Raw genomic sequence first — 18209 nt, 5'->3', positions numbered from 1 at the left:
GGTAGGCTTTTTGATTTAACTTTTTGGGAAAAGGAAAGGCTAGACCACCACAGTACATTTTCTTGCAATTTGTTCTTTTAAATGCATTGCTGCAAGCTTGCTTAAGACATCCTGCCAATAGTTAAAAAAAAAAAATGCATAAGAACTGTGAAATCCTTAAGTAAAGAACTTAAATATTAGTGTAAAATCTTACAATTAGTTATGAACTGAGATTCTCCTACATGCCAGACACAGTGCTTCGTAGTGAGGACACAGCAGAAAACAAAGTAAGCATGGTCACTTCTCCATGGCAATCACAGTTGGAAGGGGTCAAACTTCCTCTTAAATTTCAGTGTACACCATAAACATAGCAGCCATTCTGTGAATATATGAGGAATGAATCAATCAATCAATCAAAGACTTCTGACCTTGGGGGTTCATGGAACTCAAGACTGAAAAATATATACAAATAAAAATAATTGGCAGATATACTGGGAACAACAAAATTATGAAGTCATTAACTTCAGTGTACAATGTTAGATGAAATGGGACAAGAAATCCAAATTTAAATCTATTTATTATTGTAATGAAATCATTACACAGAACCAACCATTGGCAGTGTTTTAACAACTCATCTTAAATAGCTTTGTAACTTCAAGAACCTAGAGACATAGGTAAGCTCTAATTGAGCCAATTCCCCAGTCAATACAATTACTTACTCTAATGAACACAAACTTTCTCTTCTTGTTCCACTATATTACAAAGCTTTAAAAAGCCAAAAGATATTTTTATTCACTGAGAGATTCCCAAACAGAAAGGAGAATGAAAAAAAAAAAAAAACATTGGCAAGTCCCAAGATAGGTGTAGACTATTTTAGCTGGTCCAGGAGTCTCCTTCCCTGGTGACCATCTACTCTTCAGAAGGAACACTGGCCTTCTTAGCTATTCTGAGGAACACACAGAGATGGCACCTCCTTTTAGTTTCTTCATACCCTGGAGAAATAACTGCCCTATATTTAGATAAATGCCCTTTGTAACAAAAGAATAACTTATCCCAGTTAGCACTTTCTAAATGACAAAACCAGAAAGTTTTTCATATTCCTCTAGCCCAGTGATTCTTCACCAGGGGACATTTGGCAATGTTCAGAGACATTCTGGGTTGTCATAGTAGGGGTGGGGTGGAGCACTATGTTAGCCAGGGATGCTGAACGTCCTTCAATGCACAGGACAGTTTCACACAAGAAAGAACTATCTGACCCAAAATGTCAATAATGTCAAGGCTGAGAAACTCTGCTCAAGTTAAACATTAGACAAAGACCAGAGAGTCCATCTGTCAGTGCTCAAAGTGAAAAGTCTTCCAAATAGTTCTGATAAAACACTGGGATATTCTGAGGCAAGAAGGCTCTCCAGCAGACTGTGTTCAGCAATCATTGACCTGATTGTAGGATGATAATATCTTGGAAATAATGATAATAATATTGAATGTCAATGAAGTGCTTAGTATATGGAGAGTGACAGACAATATTCACAACCCTATGCTATAAATACAATTTTATTTTCTAGAAGTAGGGGATTGATTACGCAATCCCTACCCCATGGAGCAGGTGTTTCTACCGCCCCCTCGGAAGTAAGAACTGTGGGGCAGGACTTGATCTGTTTTGCTCACCACTGTTTCTCCAGCATCCCAAAGTAAAATCCCCATTTTGAAATGATGACGCTGAGTGGCTCAGGAAAGTGCTGGAGATCAGAGACGATAAGTGGCGGAACCCAAGATCCAGCTGGACAGCCTGCCTTGTTCCTGGGCCTGCCTCACACCCTGCCAGCCTGCCAAGTGCTCCATATTTGGAGTCACTGAAACCCATTAGACCACTCAGGTCTAACCTCAGATAAGCAGAACCAACAACAACCTCAGGAGGAAGGAGTTAGGCTGCTTTCCAAAGTTACCAAAGTCAAGTTTTCCAATTTTCAGAGAGCTGATTAAACAAAACAGTGACCCCAAGACAATGGTAAAGCACATTTGCACTGCCATGAGTCACTTGAAAGCAATCTAAGAGGGTGACTGGCTTTATAAGATGTTAACTATTTCTCTTCATTTGAGCAGGGCTCATGGGTGCCGGGCACCAGGCAGCAGGAGGGCTCCCTGAAGTCAAGATGGCAGACTTTTATCAAAGCACAAATGTCTATACAAGTTGGGAAACTCTTTCTGGCCACAAGGAGCCAGCTCCTGGATCATGGGATGCATGTGCGGAACAGTTAACACTTGATAATAACATGTCCCTAATGCAAGGTTCATTTTGCACATGTTCAGGTAAAATTAAGATAAGCATTGATTCTGTGGTAAGGTCTACTTTCAGGAACCAATACAAGACAGTTCAAACACTAAAGACTCAGGGAATATACCAATTTCCTATTTTCATCATGTCAATAGGTTTTATAATTCTAGAAGAGCTATCTTGTCAAGATCAAACTCTTAGTAAGGATTATCAACTGAGAAGGGTGCCATCCTTATAAAAACAGCAAAAGAGGAAGGGATAAGAATTTGCTTTTTAGTTTTACAATATTGACACAGTGAACTTGTTTTTTTTAATATGGAAACTTCAATTTTAGAAAGATATAAGTATACTTGACATTATACAAACATATTCATTGCACTACTAAGAACTTTAAATATTTATTCATCGCCTACTTTTCTCAAAAGAACTGAGGTGAGTTTTAAAAGCATATTTGATTTTTAAAAGAGGGGTGATGGTCAAGGCACAGAAAAGGTAAAATTAAGAAAATAATAAAATCTAAATGACCATCTCATAGTAATGCATATCCTACTGTCCTTGATAGATATGAACTGGGTTTCATATTTAACCCCAATCTCTTGGCAGCCAATGTAAAGAAATAAGTGAGAATGACAGATCTTCCTATTCAAGTCTTCTAAAAAGAGTCTCTGGCAACTCAACATAAAAAGGCCACTTTGAGATGTAGTGGGCTATATTCTAAACAGAACAATAAAAAAGGGTGTTCATGAGCCTATTACTCATGGCTCCCCTCAGTGCAAAGTAAGCCCTATGGGTGTGCAATACACAAGAAAGAGCCCAGTGACAGCAACTGTGAAGTGGGGTGCACAACAAAGTGTCCTTGTGAGCTCTGTCTGGCAGAAGCTGCCCATTAAATGAGCTATCTGGATAAATGGATGCACTGCATCTTCAGGCCATTCCATAAACATATTATTTCTTAAAATGGATTTTAAAATATGGGCTAGGCTGCAGAGACTCCAAGGTCATAATTCTGACAATAAATGGAAAGGCAAAAACTCTGTGCCAACAAGTACATATAATGACAAATTTATCATCAGAAAATAAAAATTTCCAGAAAGCTAAATTCCAATGTATAGGCTATGTTATAGCAGGCAATTTGGTTAGTGACTGTAATTAAGCAATGAGATCTTATCTGTCATTAAGTGTATCTGCTAACTTAAGGTTGAACAGGGCTTTAAAAAATACAGCATTCTATTTTTTCCTCTGTAGCACTGATGCTTTTTGTCTCTCTCCCTTATGCAAGAATCTTCTAGACCACTCTCATCCATCACACTCTTCCTGTCTTCTGTTCGCCCTCTTCTTTCTCTTTTGATTGGACCAATAGAACTCCTTCAGTAGGACTTAGTTACTGCCTTGATCTTCCACAGACCCACCCTCCTACTCAGCAGGCTTGAAAAATGAGGAAGGGAAGCACTAACTGCCACCTGCCATCTTGCACCTGCTTGAAGCTCCAGCATTTTCTAAGTACCTCAACTCTGAAGAGAAGCTGGGACAATTAATGCTGTACAATTCTGACTACAGTGTTTTCCAGGAATCTAGGATTGAGACAAGACATAAAAAAGGGAATACCTCATACATGATTTTATCCCATTGGCAATGAGAAACCTAGTAAGCCAAAGCCAGGATTAGAGAAGACATTTGAAAAATTATTAATGGAGACAGAACAAGGATACAATGTCACCAAGAAAGTTATTTACTATGAACAATTGGGCTTGGAGGTAGAAGGAAAATAGTCATTTCAAACTAGTAGTTCCAAAACTAATATCTAAGCAAGGTGCAAAAATCTAAAGGTAGGAAACCCTAGTTTGTGATATTCATCTAAAACCACTGACATGGCCATCATCCACCCTGAGCAGAACTCAAATACTTCAGAAAATTCAACAGCTGATTGCTAATTAATTTTGTTTTTGCTTATCATGGTAGGTTTAATACCAATGTCAATGTCAAATTGAAGACATGGCAATTTACAGTACTGGTCAATATCTGTTATGCATACTGGATAAACATAAGGAGTACATAAACTTTATTTAAAAAATTAATAGTTTTGCATAGTTTTTATATATTACAAGCAAAACAGGGTTGCCATATGTAATAGGATATAAATTATAAGGTGAATCAAAGTAAAAAAATAAATAACACCAGTGGTGGTGGTAGTTATGGTGAAATAGAGGTGACAAGTCAGAGAAAGCATTGCTATAAACAAAGACAAAGTCACTGGAAGTGTTTTTTGGAGAAGAATGATAGCTTAGACCAATCCTGTGAGGTTAAACCAAAAGTGAAACTCAAATTCAACTGGAGAGGCAGAGAGCAACCTGTGACTAAAGCAGGTTAGCTGAAGAATACAGGACAGAAAAGAGAATATTTGAAGGAAAAATGAAGACATAAAGACTCACTGCTCTAAGGAAATGGAAAAGACCAAGTAATCTTCAGAGCATTTGCATTTGGAAATGAAGGTAGCACTGAGAGAAATAGGGAGAATTTGAGAGACTGTTTCAGGGTAGGCAGACATAGGTTGAAATATGGCTCATGTTGGATTTGAACTGATGGCAGATAGTAAAGTGGTGATAGCCTAAAGACAACTGGAATAAAGGGGATGAGAAATTTACATCAAGCAAGATATGAAGACTTGAGGCCTTGGGGTAAATTACAAAAAGGGCTACAATCCTTACATTTCCCTATAGCCATTCCCTTTTTTTAAAGATAATTTTGTTTCTCCTTCCATCAAGAAATGGAATCTATTTCCTCTCTCTTGGAATCTAGGCTGGCCCAATGACTCGCTTTGGCCCAGAGAATATGGTAGAAGGAGCAGTGTGACAGTTCTGGGCTGGGACTTCAGACCTCTGGCATACTTCCATGCTCTTTCAGAATGCTGCCACTATGAGAACAAGCCTAAGTCAACATGATAGAGGTGAGGGACTACATGCCAGAGAAATGAGGAATCCCAGAAAACATCAACCTCTACAAGCCAAGCCTCAGGCCATCCCACAGAGACTACAACCAAAGAAGGCAATCCAGAGCAGAATAACCACCCTGCCAAGCCCAGCCTAAACTGCTAGGCTGTAGAATCATAAGCAAAAATATTATATGTTTGGAGGTGGTTTATTACACAGCCATTGACACCTGATACAAACATTAGAGAAGGAATAACTGCAGGCACAAAACAAGGTCCATATAGAAAGTGAAAAAAATGCAGAGGCAAAAAAGTAAGTGACCAAGCTATCAAAGGATATCCTCAGTCCCTGGGTAGAAGGAAATCAGAGGGCAAGATGACAGGGTAAATCAGACACATCTAGATATATAGTATTAGGGAACCAGGAACATGGGGACACAGATGAATGGGGTAGTGGTAGTATATCCTTAAGGCTTAAAACAGTATCTGCCTTTCATTCACTCTGCATTCTGCATTCTTCATGAATAAAAGAAGTTGGATATGGCCAGGGCAGACCATGTAAGGAGAAGACAGAGTAACGTAAGAGAATAAAAGTGAGCTACAGAGTGTTAAGGAGGGCCTGGGTAAAGATCACTTGTTTGAAGAATTATTCAGAGAGAAGATGTACAGATGGAGTCAAGAGAGTCCAGCAAAAGTGCACATGTGGATGGGTCTTTTTCTAGTACTCCACAAACACAGATGAGTCCCAAAAGTACACATTTAAGTCTGCTCCAGGAGGTCCAGAGACAAGAAAGAAAGAGCCTTTAATGACACCTGGAGAAAGCCATTTGGGTCTGAATTCCTTTTCAAACCCAGATAAAACCAAAGACAAAGTCTTGATTGGTGCTAACCATCTTCAACACCTCCCTAACTCTTGCAAATCTCTCCTTTAAACAGAGAGCAGAGCCTTGGGCAAGCAAGTCTTCAGTGAGATTTCAATAACACTGTGTACTCCCCTAGTGTTTATCTTTGAGATTTTCTCCTATGTATGGAAAGCCATGGGATTTTCCAATTGTGGTAGTCTTAACTTCACATTAATTTATTGAAAGGGAAAAATTGAGATAAGTGAAAATATAGGGCTATTACAATGTGAATGGAATAAGGACACAGCAAAAATCATGACAAGTGAGGTAGCCCTCAACAAACTGAAGACTGGAAAATCCACAGTAGAGGTCAGAAAACATCCCTGCAATAGTGAAAACAGAAACAAGACAGGAAAGATACGAGCCCTTTGCAGAACCCAGGACAGCCCAGCAGTCAGGAAGCGATTCACTATACTGTTAGAAAGATTTATCCCAACAGTAGAGCTGCTCTCCCTTGGGTCCGGAATGGAAGAAACAGAACTAGACATATGAGGATGACAAATGGGAGATCCATGGCATAGCATATCAAATTCCTCATTAAGTGGAACATCAAAGTTCCACTGAAAATTGAGGGTAGGACTGGTTTTCCCGGGACTCAAAAAAAACAGGGAAGAGTTGACCTTCCATTGTGGAGAATGCCCAAGAGAAGGAACACAAACAAAAGGATTATGGAGGGAGGGCCTGGGGATAGTCAGATAGCATTAATTTTTAGTAAAGAGAATGGACATCATTTTCAGTAATGCCAGAGTTGAAAAATGAGACTTACTGAAGGCTGACACAAAGAAGCCAGGACAGCTGATGTGTCCTTATGGTCAAGTTTGCATAAAGAATCACAGGGTCACATAATGGAAAGGGCCAGTAGATTAAGTGAGGCAAAGTACATCAAGGAATGTGAGTTTCTAGCGAAGAAGATTTTTGATGAATTTATGGATATGATGGGTCATCAGTAAACTGAACCTGATCAATTTTTTCCCAAAAAAATCTAGCTTAAAAAATGTTGAATGGAAATTGACTAGTGTTCAAAAATGTCACCAGTAGCTAAGAATCATCATCATAAAAATTCAAGATGTGTTTTGAAAAGAAGAGAAATGTGGGCCTAAAATATAGGTAATCAATTAAAATTAGGATGTAATGATTTGCAGTTCCTGCAAAGAAGAACATAAATCACTGGGTATTTTAAGCATGCCTAAAATAAAACCCCAAATCTGAAGAAAGGACTAAAAAGACATCAATCTTAGTACAGTGCAACTCTCTTATGGAAGAGGGATCCTCCAAGAAACAAATGAAAGCAAAAACATTGATGTTTAGGGGGGAAAAAAAAAAAAACCCAGACTACTATGCACAAGATTTCAAACTTTGAGAAACTCAAGAAACATTTCTTGGCCCTGATCAGCACTCACTCCCACACACCTACTGAAATCCTCTTGTCCCTTATTGTCTATTCCTTCCTTCTTCCACAGTAATAGAGTGTTTAGCTGTGTACATGGCCAGCCGCAGTACAGACAGTATTTCCTTGGAACTAGTAGTCACACATGTGGCCAAGTGACTCAGTCTAGCCAGTGAGATATAAGCAAAGTGTTACATGGTAGCTTCTGGAATCCTCCTTTATCTTGAGCTACCTCCTTCCTTCTGCTAATTGTACCGTCAATAACTGGAGCTCAACTTGAGTTATGAGGACAAGGCTCACATGATGTCTACAGGCAGCTTCGCTTCCCATATCCACAAAGCCCCCATGCAGACCTGGTCTACTTCCCACTACAGTTGGTTAGAGAAAAGAGAAATCAATACCTACCTACTTAAGTCAGTGCTACTCAACTTATATACACTGAAGTAGCCCTTTCCTTGACTATTTCTTTGCCAGCCTCATATTTGAATCAAAATCAGTCCTTCCAAAACCTCCTGTTCTTCTCTCACTCCTGATAGGCAAGATCCACCGCCAAGCCAGCTTCACATCCATTGTGCTATCCCCACCATCAAAACATGAAATACTGATAGAGAAATTACAAAGTTTAACTTAAACAAGAAACTTACAAATATATGAATAAACAAAAAATTTAAATAGGGATAAGGAGCTATGAATAAAATTATGAGGCAAGGGAGATATGAACTGGAAGGATGGGGGAAAGAGTATTTTAGATACTGAGGTATTTTTAAATAGTCAAGTCATACTGGAAGGTGACATTGAGCTGAGAGACCTAAATGCTGAGAAGGGTCCAGCCAAGTGAAGATCTTGGAAAGAATGGTCTAGGCTGAAGGATCAACAAGCACAAAAAGTTGGGATGAAGGTTGGTGTGGTTAAAACACATAAAGCAAGGGTGGAGGTGAGTAGCAGAAATGGACAGGAAAAGAAGGCAAAGATGTTGGGCTTGTCAACCAATGCCTGGGCTCATTCATATTCATCTCTCTCTCTCTCTCTCACCTTAAATATATATATATATATATATACATATATATATATATATATACACATATATATATGTTTCACATATGTATATAATACGAATCTTCAGCTATCTTCTCTTTCTTCCTATTATCTAAAAGAAATTATTACCAAGCCTTCATTTAAGGACTAACCCCCTTTTCTGGTCTTTATTCCAACACCAACTGTCCATCCTATCCAGGGCAGGGAATAGTGCTCCTGTTCTATTCCCCCATCTCTCCCTCAAACATTCTCAGATGCATTCTTGAAAATATCTGCTCATTAGCTCCCCCTTCAAAATAGCATCCTCGACTACATACATGCAACACATACATGTAGGTCAACAAATGTACACATACACATGCAAATGTACTGAACACACATAAATACACATATGCTTCACTAGTACCTAGTAATAAAAGCTTGGATCTTTTGCCAAACATTCTAGTGCCTTAACAGTTTGATCTCAGCCAAACACATGCCCCACTATGGGAAGACAAAAATTCATCTTCATAGATTGTCCCATGGGACCATCCTGCACAGGGGTCTGGTGGGACTTTTGCTCAGGTGTTACACTCACACCTGGAATCCCTCTCTCACTCTCCTCCTCTAAAATGCCATTCTTCCCACTTGTCCATTCCAAGCCTCATAGCCCCCGTGAGCTCTTTTTCCTGACCACCATCCTTCATCTAGTTCATTCATGGGGCACTTTTACCTGCACCATCATTAACTTCAGCGCAGAACACCTCTCTTATACATACATATTCACACACACATACTTCATGAACAACTATATATACACACCTGCCTCCCCCAGTCAAACTAAAGGTCTTGAAAGCAGACTACATCTATTCTCAGTCTCTATCAACTTTATTCCTAATATAAACAATAATTATAATGCCTGTAATAAATAAGCACAGGCTAATTCTGGTTTCTAGAAAGAATTACAGTCAACATGGTAACACAAATCCTCAGAAATCTTCAAACTCATCAAACTTCACTTGAGTTAGCAGTTTGCATAGACTTTTTTCCTGCTCTGGACCTACTTCTAGGGTTCAGTACTTTGTTTTTCCTGAGGAACCCAGGGAGCTCCCTACATGGTTCCAGGGGATTCAAAGTCTCCTACTCCCCTCATGAGACTGCCATAAGGCTGGGGGCCTGGGCCTGGGCCTGGGCCTCAAGTCTACCCAATGAGACTTGGTCCAGAGAAGTTACTGAGACAAGCAAGGAAGAACTTCTTCGTGGAGAGCTGTGAAATGTGACTTGGAGCTGCTGCTAGACTCCTTTCCACCACTTGAGGTCACCCTGACTGATAAAGAAGCCAAACAGATGAAAGCAAAGATAACAAGGAAAAGTCCTATAACATCCTAGAGACTCTGGATCCAGCCGTGCCTAAAACAAAACTTACAATCCCTGTTGTATTTAACTCAATTGGATGTATTTTTCCCACCTGCAACCCAAAGCACTTTTAAATAATACAATTGCTTTAACCTCTTCTTCATTACAGTTTTTACTAGAAGTTTTTTTTAGTAAGCCAAATAATAACTGTCAAGTTTGTCATTGAAAAGGTAGACATGAAGGAGCTATAGCAGAGATCTACTGACAATGCTTTTCAACTGTTCAATAGTTCTAGATTTAACTCATCCCTTTTTTCAAGAAAACCAACTTCCAACCAAGCAAGCATACATGCCTCATAAAAGTTTTCATTTTGGACTTCTACTTTCTATACCTAGGAGGGTTTTTTAAAAGAAACTGTAGAATTTTTATTATTCTATAATAAATTCCTTGCCTATTACAAATTAGTGCTGGAAGATCTCACACTATGGTATAGTTCACTTCACAATGGATTTTGAAACTCACCCCCATTATCACCTTTAATATAATTCTTCTATATAAACAATTTAATCAGTGCAGATAAGGCCACATTAACCTCAACATTTGGAATAGAAGGGTCCAGTTTAAACTCTAGTACCTCCAAAAGAATGAACCTAGATTATTCAAATATATATTCAAAGTAAAATCCCAGGGTCTTGATATGAACCAATTTACTTCATGTGATATCCAGACATTCAAACTATTCTTTTATAAAAAAAAAAAAGCAGAATTAAATTAAGATTAGAGTTAGAATGCCAGTCATACAAGATGGACTATTTTCCAGTGCTGGTGTGTTTTAGACAGGCATGAAACATATTTAAGAGAACATGGCCTCCCTGAAGAAGAGGTTAAGGACACAAATGTAGGAAACAAAGAAAATAAAATGATCTACATCAATGGGAGAAGACAAAACCCATCAGGAGCTCATGTACACCTTGAACAAAAGCCTTTCCTTATATTTTAAACAGGATTTTTGTGGGTTTTTTTTAAGTAACCTGAATCTGTCTTCAAAACATACTTGAATTTATGAGCATACTTAGCAAAAATCCTGTTCTTCCTTATTAACCACACTTGAAACAGATTCTCTCAGATACTCAGGGCATCATGAAAAACTCACAAAATCCGATTTTAAATTATACCTCTTACATTAGGAAATGAAATGTTTTCATTCATAAATGGTTGATATGGTTTAAATTATGTTATTACAAATTTTGCATCATTCCCATTTAATAATAAGCATTAAAGAATGTTTCTTTCCAAATAACCATTGAGAAATCAAGGATGTATTATCATGCATACACACACACACACTATTGATTTAATAGTGCAGTAGAATTTCCAAATAATCTGAGTTACACATTGTTTCCTAAATGACTGCCTCACTATGTGAAGAGATGAATTAGCAACCTACCCACCCTCAAGGTCAAGGGCATGCATGTTCTTGAATCTTCTGTCTCCTCACTCTGAAAAGACTCAAGTCTATTTCTATCATTTTACCACATACAGGAATACTTCTCAAACCTGAACTCAATCTTGAGTCCCAGGGCATGTCTCTGTGAGAATGTGTCACCAAAATACTCCAAATCAGCTTTATCTTTCCTCCAAAATCAGCTTCTCATCTGACCCCTCTGCTTCTGCTCAAGGTCTTGCCATTCATCCAAGCTCCAAGTTCAAACACCAAGTCTCTGTCTCCTCTTTCTCCCTTCTCAAGTTAAAGATGTTCTGTTGAGTGTCTGCCTCTCCCTTGCAGCCATATTCACACCATGCTGGTTTAAGTCCTTCTCAGACCTTGCCTCAATTGGGTAAGGGTATCCTGCCAGGGCTCCCTAGCTCTGGCCAGACCCTACACCAACCCAATCAGAAGGTCAGATCCATCTTCACCAAGTATAACACAAGCCAAACCACTAGTTTAGTCAAAATTCTTCAAATGAATGGGTCTTTCCAGCAGCCTTCTTCCTTGCCAACAGAGCAGCATACTAACTATGATAAGATGCCAATGGTCAGCCCCAGGGGATGACATGAGATTGATCCAATCCCATCACATCAGTCTCCTTCCTCTTTGCCAAGAATGTCCAAGGATGGGCACTCTCTTAAAGACAAAGAAGAGAGCCTAATGAAAAACATTGTCCTTCTGAGAAGAGATGTAAAGGAAGACAAAGTGCTCTTGGCTACCATTTCCACACTACAACCTTGCTACCCATTTCATCTACCATCATATGACAGTGTAATGCCCAGAGCTACAGTAGCCATCCTGTGAACTGTGAGGAAAATGCTGAGACACCAAGGCTGTCAAAATAAAAAGAAAATCAAAGATGTGTCCTTGAAGATACAATTGAACCACCCAAAAAGTCAGAGACTGTCTACCTAAAGACTTCTTTGTAAGTAAACATATGTCTTTATGGTTTATCACCACTGTATGTTGAAATCTGTTCTCTGTAGCCCAAAACACTTCAGCTAATAAACTTACAAAAAAGCAACTCTACCTTTCCATGGAAAGGCCCTCTGTACCATGCTACTCAAAACATAGTCTGCAGTCCTATGACCTCAGCATCCCTGGGAGCCCCACCCCAGACCTATGAATCAGAATCTCTAGGAGTAAAGTCCAAAAGTCTACACTATAACAAGTTCTCCTGGTGATTCCTGAGTTTCATAAAGTTTGAGGAACACTTCTCTATAAAATGATCACACATTAATTTTTACCATCTCCTCTGTTACCCTGCATACCATGAAGCATACTTAGTCTGTGATTTCTCCAGTGACAGTAACTTCATTTCACTAGGTTTCAGCATCATTTGTTGCTTGTGCAATTTGATCTCTCCTTAATCATAGTTTTCAAACTCAAAGCCTCGCAGGACCTGAGAGGAATACAGAGGGCCAGGTAGAACAGGAAGTGGAGAAGGCCGTGATGAGCTGCCCACCTGAAGGACTCTCAGCAGATGCTACCATGCATGGACACTGGTGTACTGTTGCCAAATTTACAATTATTTCTAAACAAAAAGAGTTGGGATCCAGATATACACACAAAGATTTCTGACTCTTTTTTTTTAATACTATGCAGACTAAATAAAGCAAGTCTTCAAGTGTATTGAGCTTCCAGCTGAGCTTGTGGCCTGAAGAGTTCTTGACCTATCAACACATAATTGAATAGTGTGACTATATACATCCACTCTCTTCTTTTAAAAATGACTCAAAATCATTTTCTTTAGCTAACTACATGCTAGTCTCTACTGACACAGGGTGGTCAACATTTCACTGTTTGGAGAGAACAAATGCAGGGAGAGGGGTTGTAAACCTCTAATTAGTGGCCACTGGATTGTTTTATCCAATAGTCACTACAGACCAAACACCTAGAACTGCATGCTTCTCAACAGTCTACGAAAATACTTAAAATGTGTGGAAATAAATGAATCACACAAGCAACACCAAAAAACTACAAAGTTTAAATTAATAAATGCATAATTAATGTCTATAAAATGTAAATACAAGGTCAGCCAATCAACCTCAATTCAGATATGGAATCCTACGGCATCATATTAAATGCGGAATCTTGACGCATCTTAACGATTGCTACCATAGTGGAGGGCATGCCAAATCAGCAGTATTGAGGGCCTGCCAAAGGTCTAAAAGACTCCTAAAGCCAACCTTTCTGCCCTAAGTCTTACACACGTCTTTACCCAAGTCTACTCCACTCATTCAACTGACCACACAATTGGACACGGGGTAGAACTATCCACAAGGTTGAGCATAAACTATAAATGACTTTTTCAAATTATCTTTGAATCCTCATCTTCATATGAATTTATCTAAGACAAAAGCTGTAAAGCAGCAGCCTAAAACCATGTTGTGAGGGTCCCACATAACGATTTTAATTATGTAATTTACTATCAACATTTAAAATTGGGGAAATTTCACATAAAATCCAGATTATCATTCTTTTGAAAATAAACTGCAAAATGTACAGACACTGGGTCCAAATATTAGCATGACAACAAACTACCAATGTTGAATAAGGCTACCCCTCTAAATGGGACATCCTCTCCGCATGGCCACAAACCCTATCCTCCTGTAGGTTAGGCAGTCCCTACAGATATCTGAGAGTATGACCCCTGCTCTAAGCTCTTTAGAAAAACCTTATTTCTTTTCACCATGTGGTTTCAATATCTTATTTGAAGACCTGTCATGGAAAGATATGGAAATCTCTCAATCTGTTCTCAAAATTCAACACCCCACACTCCAGACCCCAGAAACAATTTAATTAATTCTCATGATAGAGTAAGATATCAATCTAGGAAGTTTCCATCAAATTCCTCTCTCAACGTATTTTCAATTTGAACCAATGTCGCTAAGAAGATAGATAAATGACAAATTACCCTTCAATTCCTCTTACCCTTTAAGCTAGCCAAAGTAAAGGCCCAATAGGGTGGAATTGACATACTAACACAGGAATATCTTAATTAGGCAGAGTGATCCATAAATAACACACATCATAATTAGAAAGTAGGATTTGGGACTGAGGGAGTAAAAACAACACAGGACTAATTTTCATAAATGTAAGAAATTGATAGCCATATTTTGAAAGGAAAAGAAAAACCCTAAAAATATGCAGAAAAAGCTAACAGAGGTTAGTCCAAGTCCATCACTAATCTAGTGTATGAGCTTACCTCACACCTACATTAAGTACAATCTCTTATTTTGGGGTGGCAGATTTCTGACAACTGTATGCTAAATAATATTCTACAAATTTTTTTCTTACTGGTGAAAAAACTTAACTGAACCTGGGGAAAGAAAAATTCCAGATATACAGTCAATGGGTCACCAACTCACTTGAACAACATAAAGACTTTTTAATTTTTTTAATATATAGATTTTAGTTTAATTTATTAGCCACATCAGAAAAAGAAATGTTCAACCAGTAGATTTGAAATTAAAATAGAAATTACTCCTTAGAAAATAGAGATGACTGTAAGTTTATACATCAGTGGCTGGTTCATGAATTATTAACTGATTTTAATGATCCTGGCTATATTTTATTTGAAGTTATTCTCCTACTTCCAATGACTTTTGAACCCTCAAAACTCTTTCATCCATTCTCCATAGACAGAGAATACTTTCATGAGCACTAACATTTAAAAAAAGATTCCTATACTCACAAAACGTAAAGATAATACACTCACTTATTATTTATACAAAGGACTCTGGTCATTTGTTAAAGAGAGAAATTACTCACGGTTTGTAAATAAATTTAAAGATAGGTGCTAACTTTTCACTTATTAATCCTGGAGTAGATAGTACTGTGTTTCTTCTAAAGTTTCCCCAATGATGGTTAAAAAAAGAAAGCACATAAGCATATTTCTTTGAAATCCATCATTCCCCAACTGGAAAGATAATTCAAGTCTTCAAAAGTCTTAGAGATTAATAATTACAGGTACTCTAGGTTTTGCATTTTCATTATAAACTGACATTGAACAGCAAGCAGGGCTTCAGACACACAAGTTAGCTGTGAAACAAAATTCTATAAACCTTTAATTAGCACTTGCTGTTTTACACTCATGAAGTTAATACTTCCTCTTCTACATTCTCTGTACAAAGACAAATTACAGGGAATAAAGTTAGGTTTTTCATGCCTGAAATTAAGAGTAGCAAAATACAGTATGGTGGCTCAGTTTAAAGATTGTTACATTTTTACCTACAAATCCAAACACCCCTTAGAATAAGTATAATTCAATTCGTCCCAACGGTAAGTGCTATATCTAACTTTCATAAGTTGGGGACATACAGCACTCAGGATATCAGACTGCTGAATCAGAGAGCAAATTATTTCACTAAATTAGGAAAATGACATGAAACCCGCTTGCATTCGCACTCCTGAGGTTGAACAAACATAAGAAATACTGTTTTCAAGCTTGATAAACCCTCCCTGAAATAAATGTTCTGAGTTTAAAGCAACTCAAAATAGCCTTTCTCAGAAAATAAAAAGACACACAAAACACCCCCAATTTCCTCCAGTCCCTTGAAGTACCCTTGGGATCCTAGTGAACAGAGATTTGCCACGCATTGCACTGACTGGATTAGCACAATAGGTTTCTATTTTGGTGTCATTCGAGTGTTGCTGATCTTAAATCAGAGAAAAAAGTAGTTACGTTAGACAAGGTAATAGCTTCCAAACGTAAGTGCATGCCCCGTTTATACAAGGCTTGCGTCCACAGGCTAAGTTGTAAGGAGATAAATAATACCCCACTGGAACAATTAGGTGGACTCTCAGAAACACTACCTACTTAATTAGGCTGCCTAAGTCCCTGACTGAGCATACATGGGGGACTTTTTAAAGCATTTAATAACCTGAGTAAATCCAAAATCAGAGGACAGAAACCAATCCTTTACTCTGGCTACAGGATCGGTCTTTCCTTGCTTTGCTTCCAATTCTTAATGCATTTACTCTGGAATTCGGAGAGCACGAATCCCCATCAAAGGGTTTTAAATACTGAAGAAAGTCTCTCCGTTCTGTACTTATTGGGAAGCCCCTTGGGGCCCGACGCGGAGCTAGCCCATGATGACACCTGGGCGAGCAAGAGACCCCCGACGGTCTTTTACAAACTTCAGCACTGGAGTTGGGAAGGCACGCGAGCTTCCATCAGCCACCGGGCACAGCAAACTGTTCTGACTCTAGACACAATCGCTCCTCTGCCTGTTATTTATTCATTAGTTTTGCATAGCACCTTTCTTTCAGCAGTCTCCTTATTTCCTCCTCTGTTATCCTAGCAATCATAAACAAACTACGGTTTGAAAGAAAAGAGGAGGAGCAGGGGGAAGGGGACAGAGAACCACATTCAAAAGGCTCTTTCTCTGAATATCGCTCTCCGGGTGATGTTGTCGCCAAAGCCCGGCCCGGGGGCTTCAAGGCAGCGAACCCCGGTCCGCTCTGCCCAGGCACTAGGGCTGAGGCTCCTGCATCAGCTTGCTGCGCAGCTGCCCTCCCGAGGTCCTCTTGCGGCCACCTTCAGTTCGGTCTTCGAAGTTGGCGCAGGGGGAGGTGCGGGAGGTGGGGTGACCTCACAGTGTGGTGTGGAGTCTGCAACTCTGATCACCCCGAAATGCAAAACTCAACTCCCCCCCCAAAAAATATGAAAGATGAGAAGCTACTTGCGCCAACCCGGGAAGGGCAGGCACCTCTGTTCTACAGCCAAAGAGCTCTAGCGAGAAGGCAGTAAAGGCCACCTGCGGGGGTCCCACCACTTCGGCACACAACACCCCCCCACACACCTCCCAGTTCAGGCACGCTCAAAAGTTTGTTCCTTCCCTTCCCCGAGAGGCCCGGGACCAGCTCTTGAGTGGGTGGAGGAGGTGGGATAGAGTGCGGGGAGGGGACTAGATCCTCTGACCACGGGATCAGGAACCCCAGCGATGTCCCCACTACACACTCAAGGGGGGGCTGCGATCGTGTTTACTAATAATAGCAACAAAGAATCACACGCGAGTCCCCTCTGGATTCTCGGACAGCGCTTCGCTTTGGGGCAGCAAGAGAAAGTCGGGGGCGGGGAGGATGGAGGGCGGAGAGGCGGAGGGCAGAGGGAGCTCCCGAGACCGACAAAAAAAGGCGGGGGGGGGATTGGCAAGAGGCGGACAGAAGACAGGGAGAGTTGTAGAGAGGAGAAGGTGCAAAAAATGGGAAAGGAGGGGATGGGGAGAGAAGAGAGGAAAGAAAAGTGTAGCAGGCGGAGAACTGGAGCGCCTAGCACTCCCGGGATGGGAAGGGAACCCCGGTCCCCAAACCCCCAGCCCCAGCCCAGCCCGGTCACCTTGCTGTAGCCGTAGTACCCCAGGCACTGCGCGAAGTCCAGGCCGGCGGGGTCCCCGGCCGCCGCGGGGTAGAACCTCACATCCATGCCGGAGCCGGGCCCGGGGCCAGGGGCCGGGGCTGGGGCTCGCCGGAGCCGGTGCCCGCCTCCTCGCAGCAGCTAGATCCACCGTCGAGGGCGCCCGGTCGGGGGCGCCCGGGGGCAGCGCTCGGGACTTGGGGCAGGAGGGGCGTCGCGCCCAGAACCCAAAGAGCCCGGGAGCTGCGGCCGCCGCACACAAAGGCGCGGCCACGCGAGCCGCGGGAGAGCGGGAGGCGGCCCAAGGGACGCGCCCCGCCGGGGCACCGAGGCAGCCTGCGCGCGGGCCGGGCGCCCGGGGCGCAGGGCGCAGCGCGGGGGCCCGGGGTGGCGCGGCGAGCTCAGGTGCGCTGCTGGGCGAGGCTCGGACGGCGGCGGCGGCGGCGGCTAGCCCCGCTCCTCCTCCTCCTCCCCGGGCGGACTGAGGAGAGGAGCCGCGGAGACAAGGGGCCCAGCCCCTCCT

The 18209-nt window shown here is 40.9% G+C and overlaps 1 protein-coding gene across 2 annotated transcripts in view; it reads right to left on the bottom strand.

Moving 5' to 3' along the window:
* Tox3 (TOX high mobility group box family member 3) overlaps nt 1-17933 on the bottom strand; it is a 105371-nt gene extending 87438 nt beyond the window's left edge. Inside the window, exon 1 of one of the 2 annotated variants that reach the window (XM_020187218.2) lies at nt 17669-17933. In XM_020187218.2, the coding sequence (XP_020042807.2) occupies nt 17669-17755 (87 nt within the window). In that variant the 5' untranslated portion in view covers nt 17756-17933. The remainder of the gene's footprint in view (nt 1-17668) is intronic. The other variant, XM_020187217.2, reaches the window with a different exon arrangement.
* Nucleotides 17934-18209: the final 276 nt, after the last annotated feature.

Source organism: Castor canadensis, chromosome 15, assembly GCF_047511655.1.
Source record: "Castor canadensis chromosome 15, mCasCan1.hap1v2, whole genome shotgun sequence".
NCBI classification, from domain to species: domain Eukaryota; kingdom Metazoa; phylum Chordata; class Mammalia; order Rodentia; family Castoridae; genus Castor; species Castor canadensis.
The sequence above is the reverse complement of the archived record's forward strand: the minus strand, read 5'-3'. Positions and strand labels throughout refer to the sequence as shown.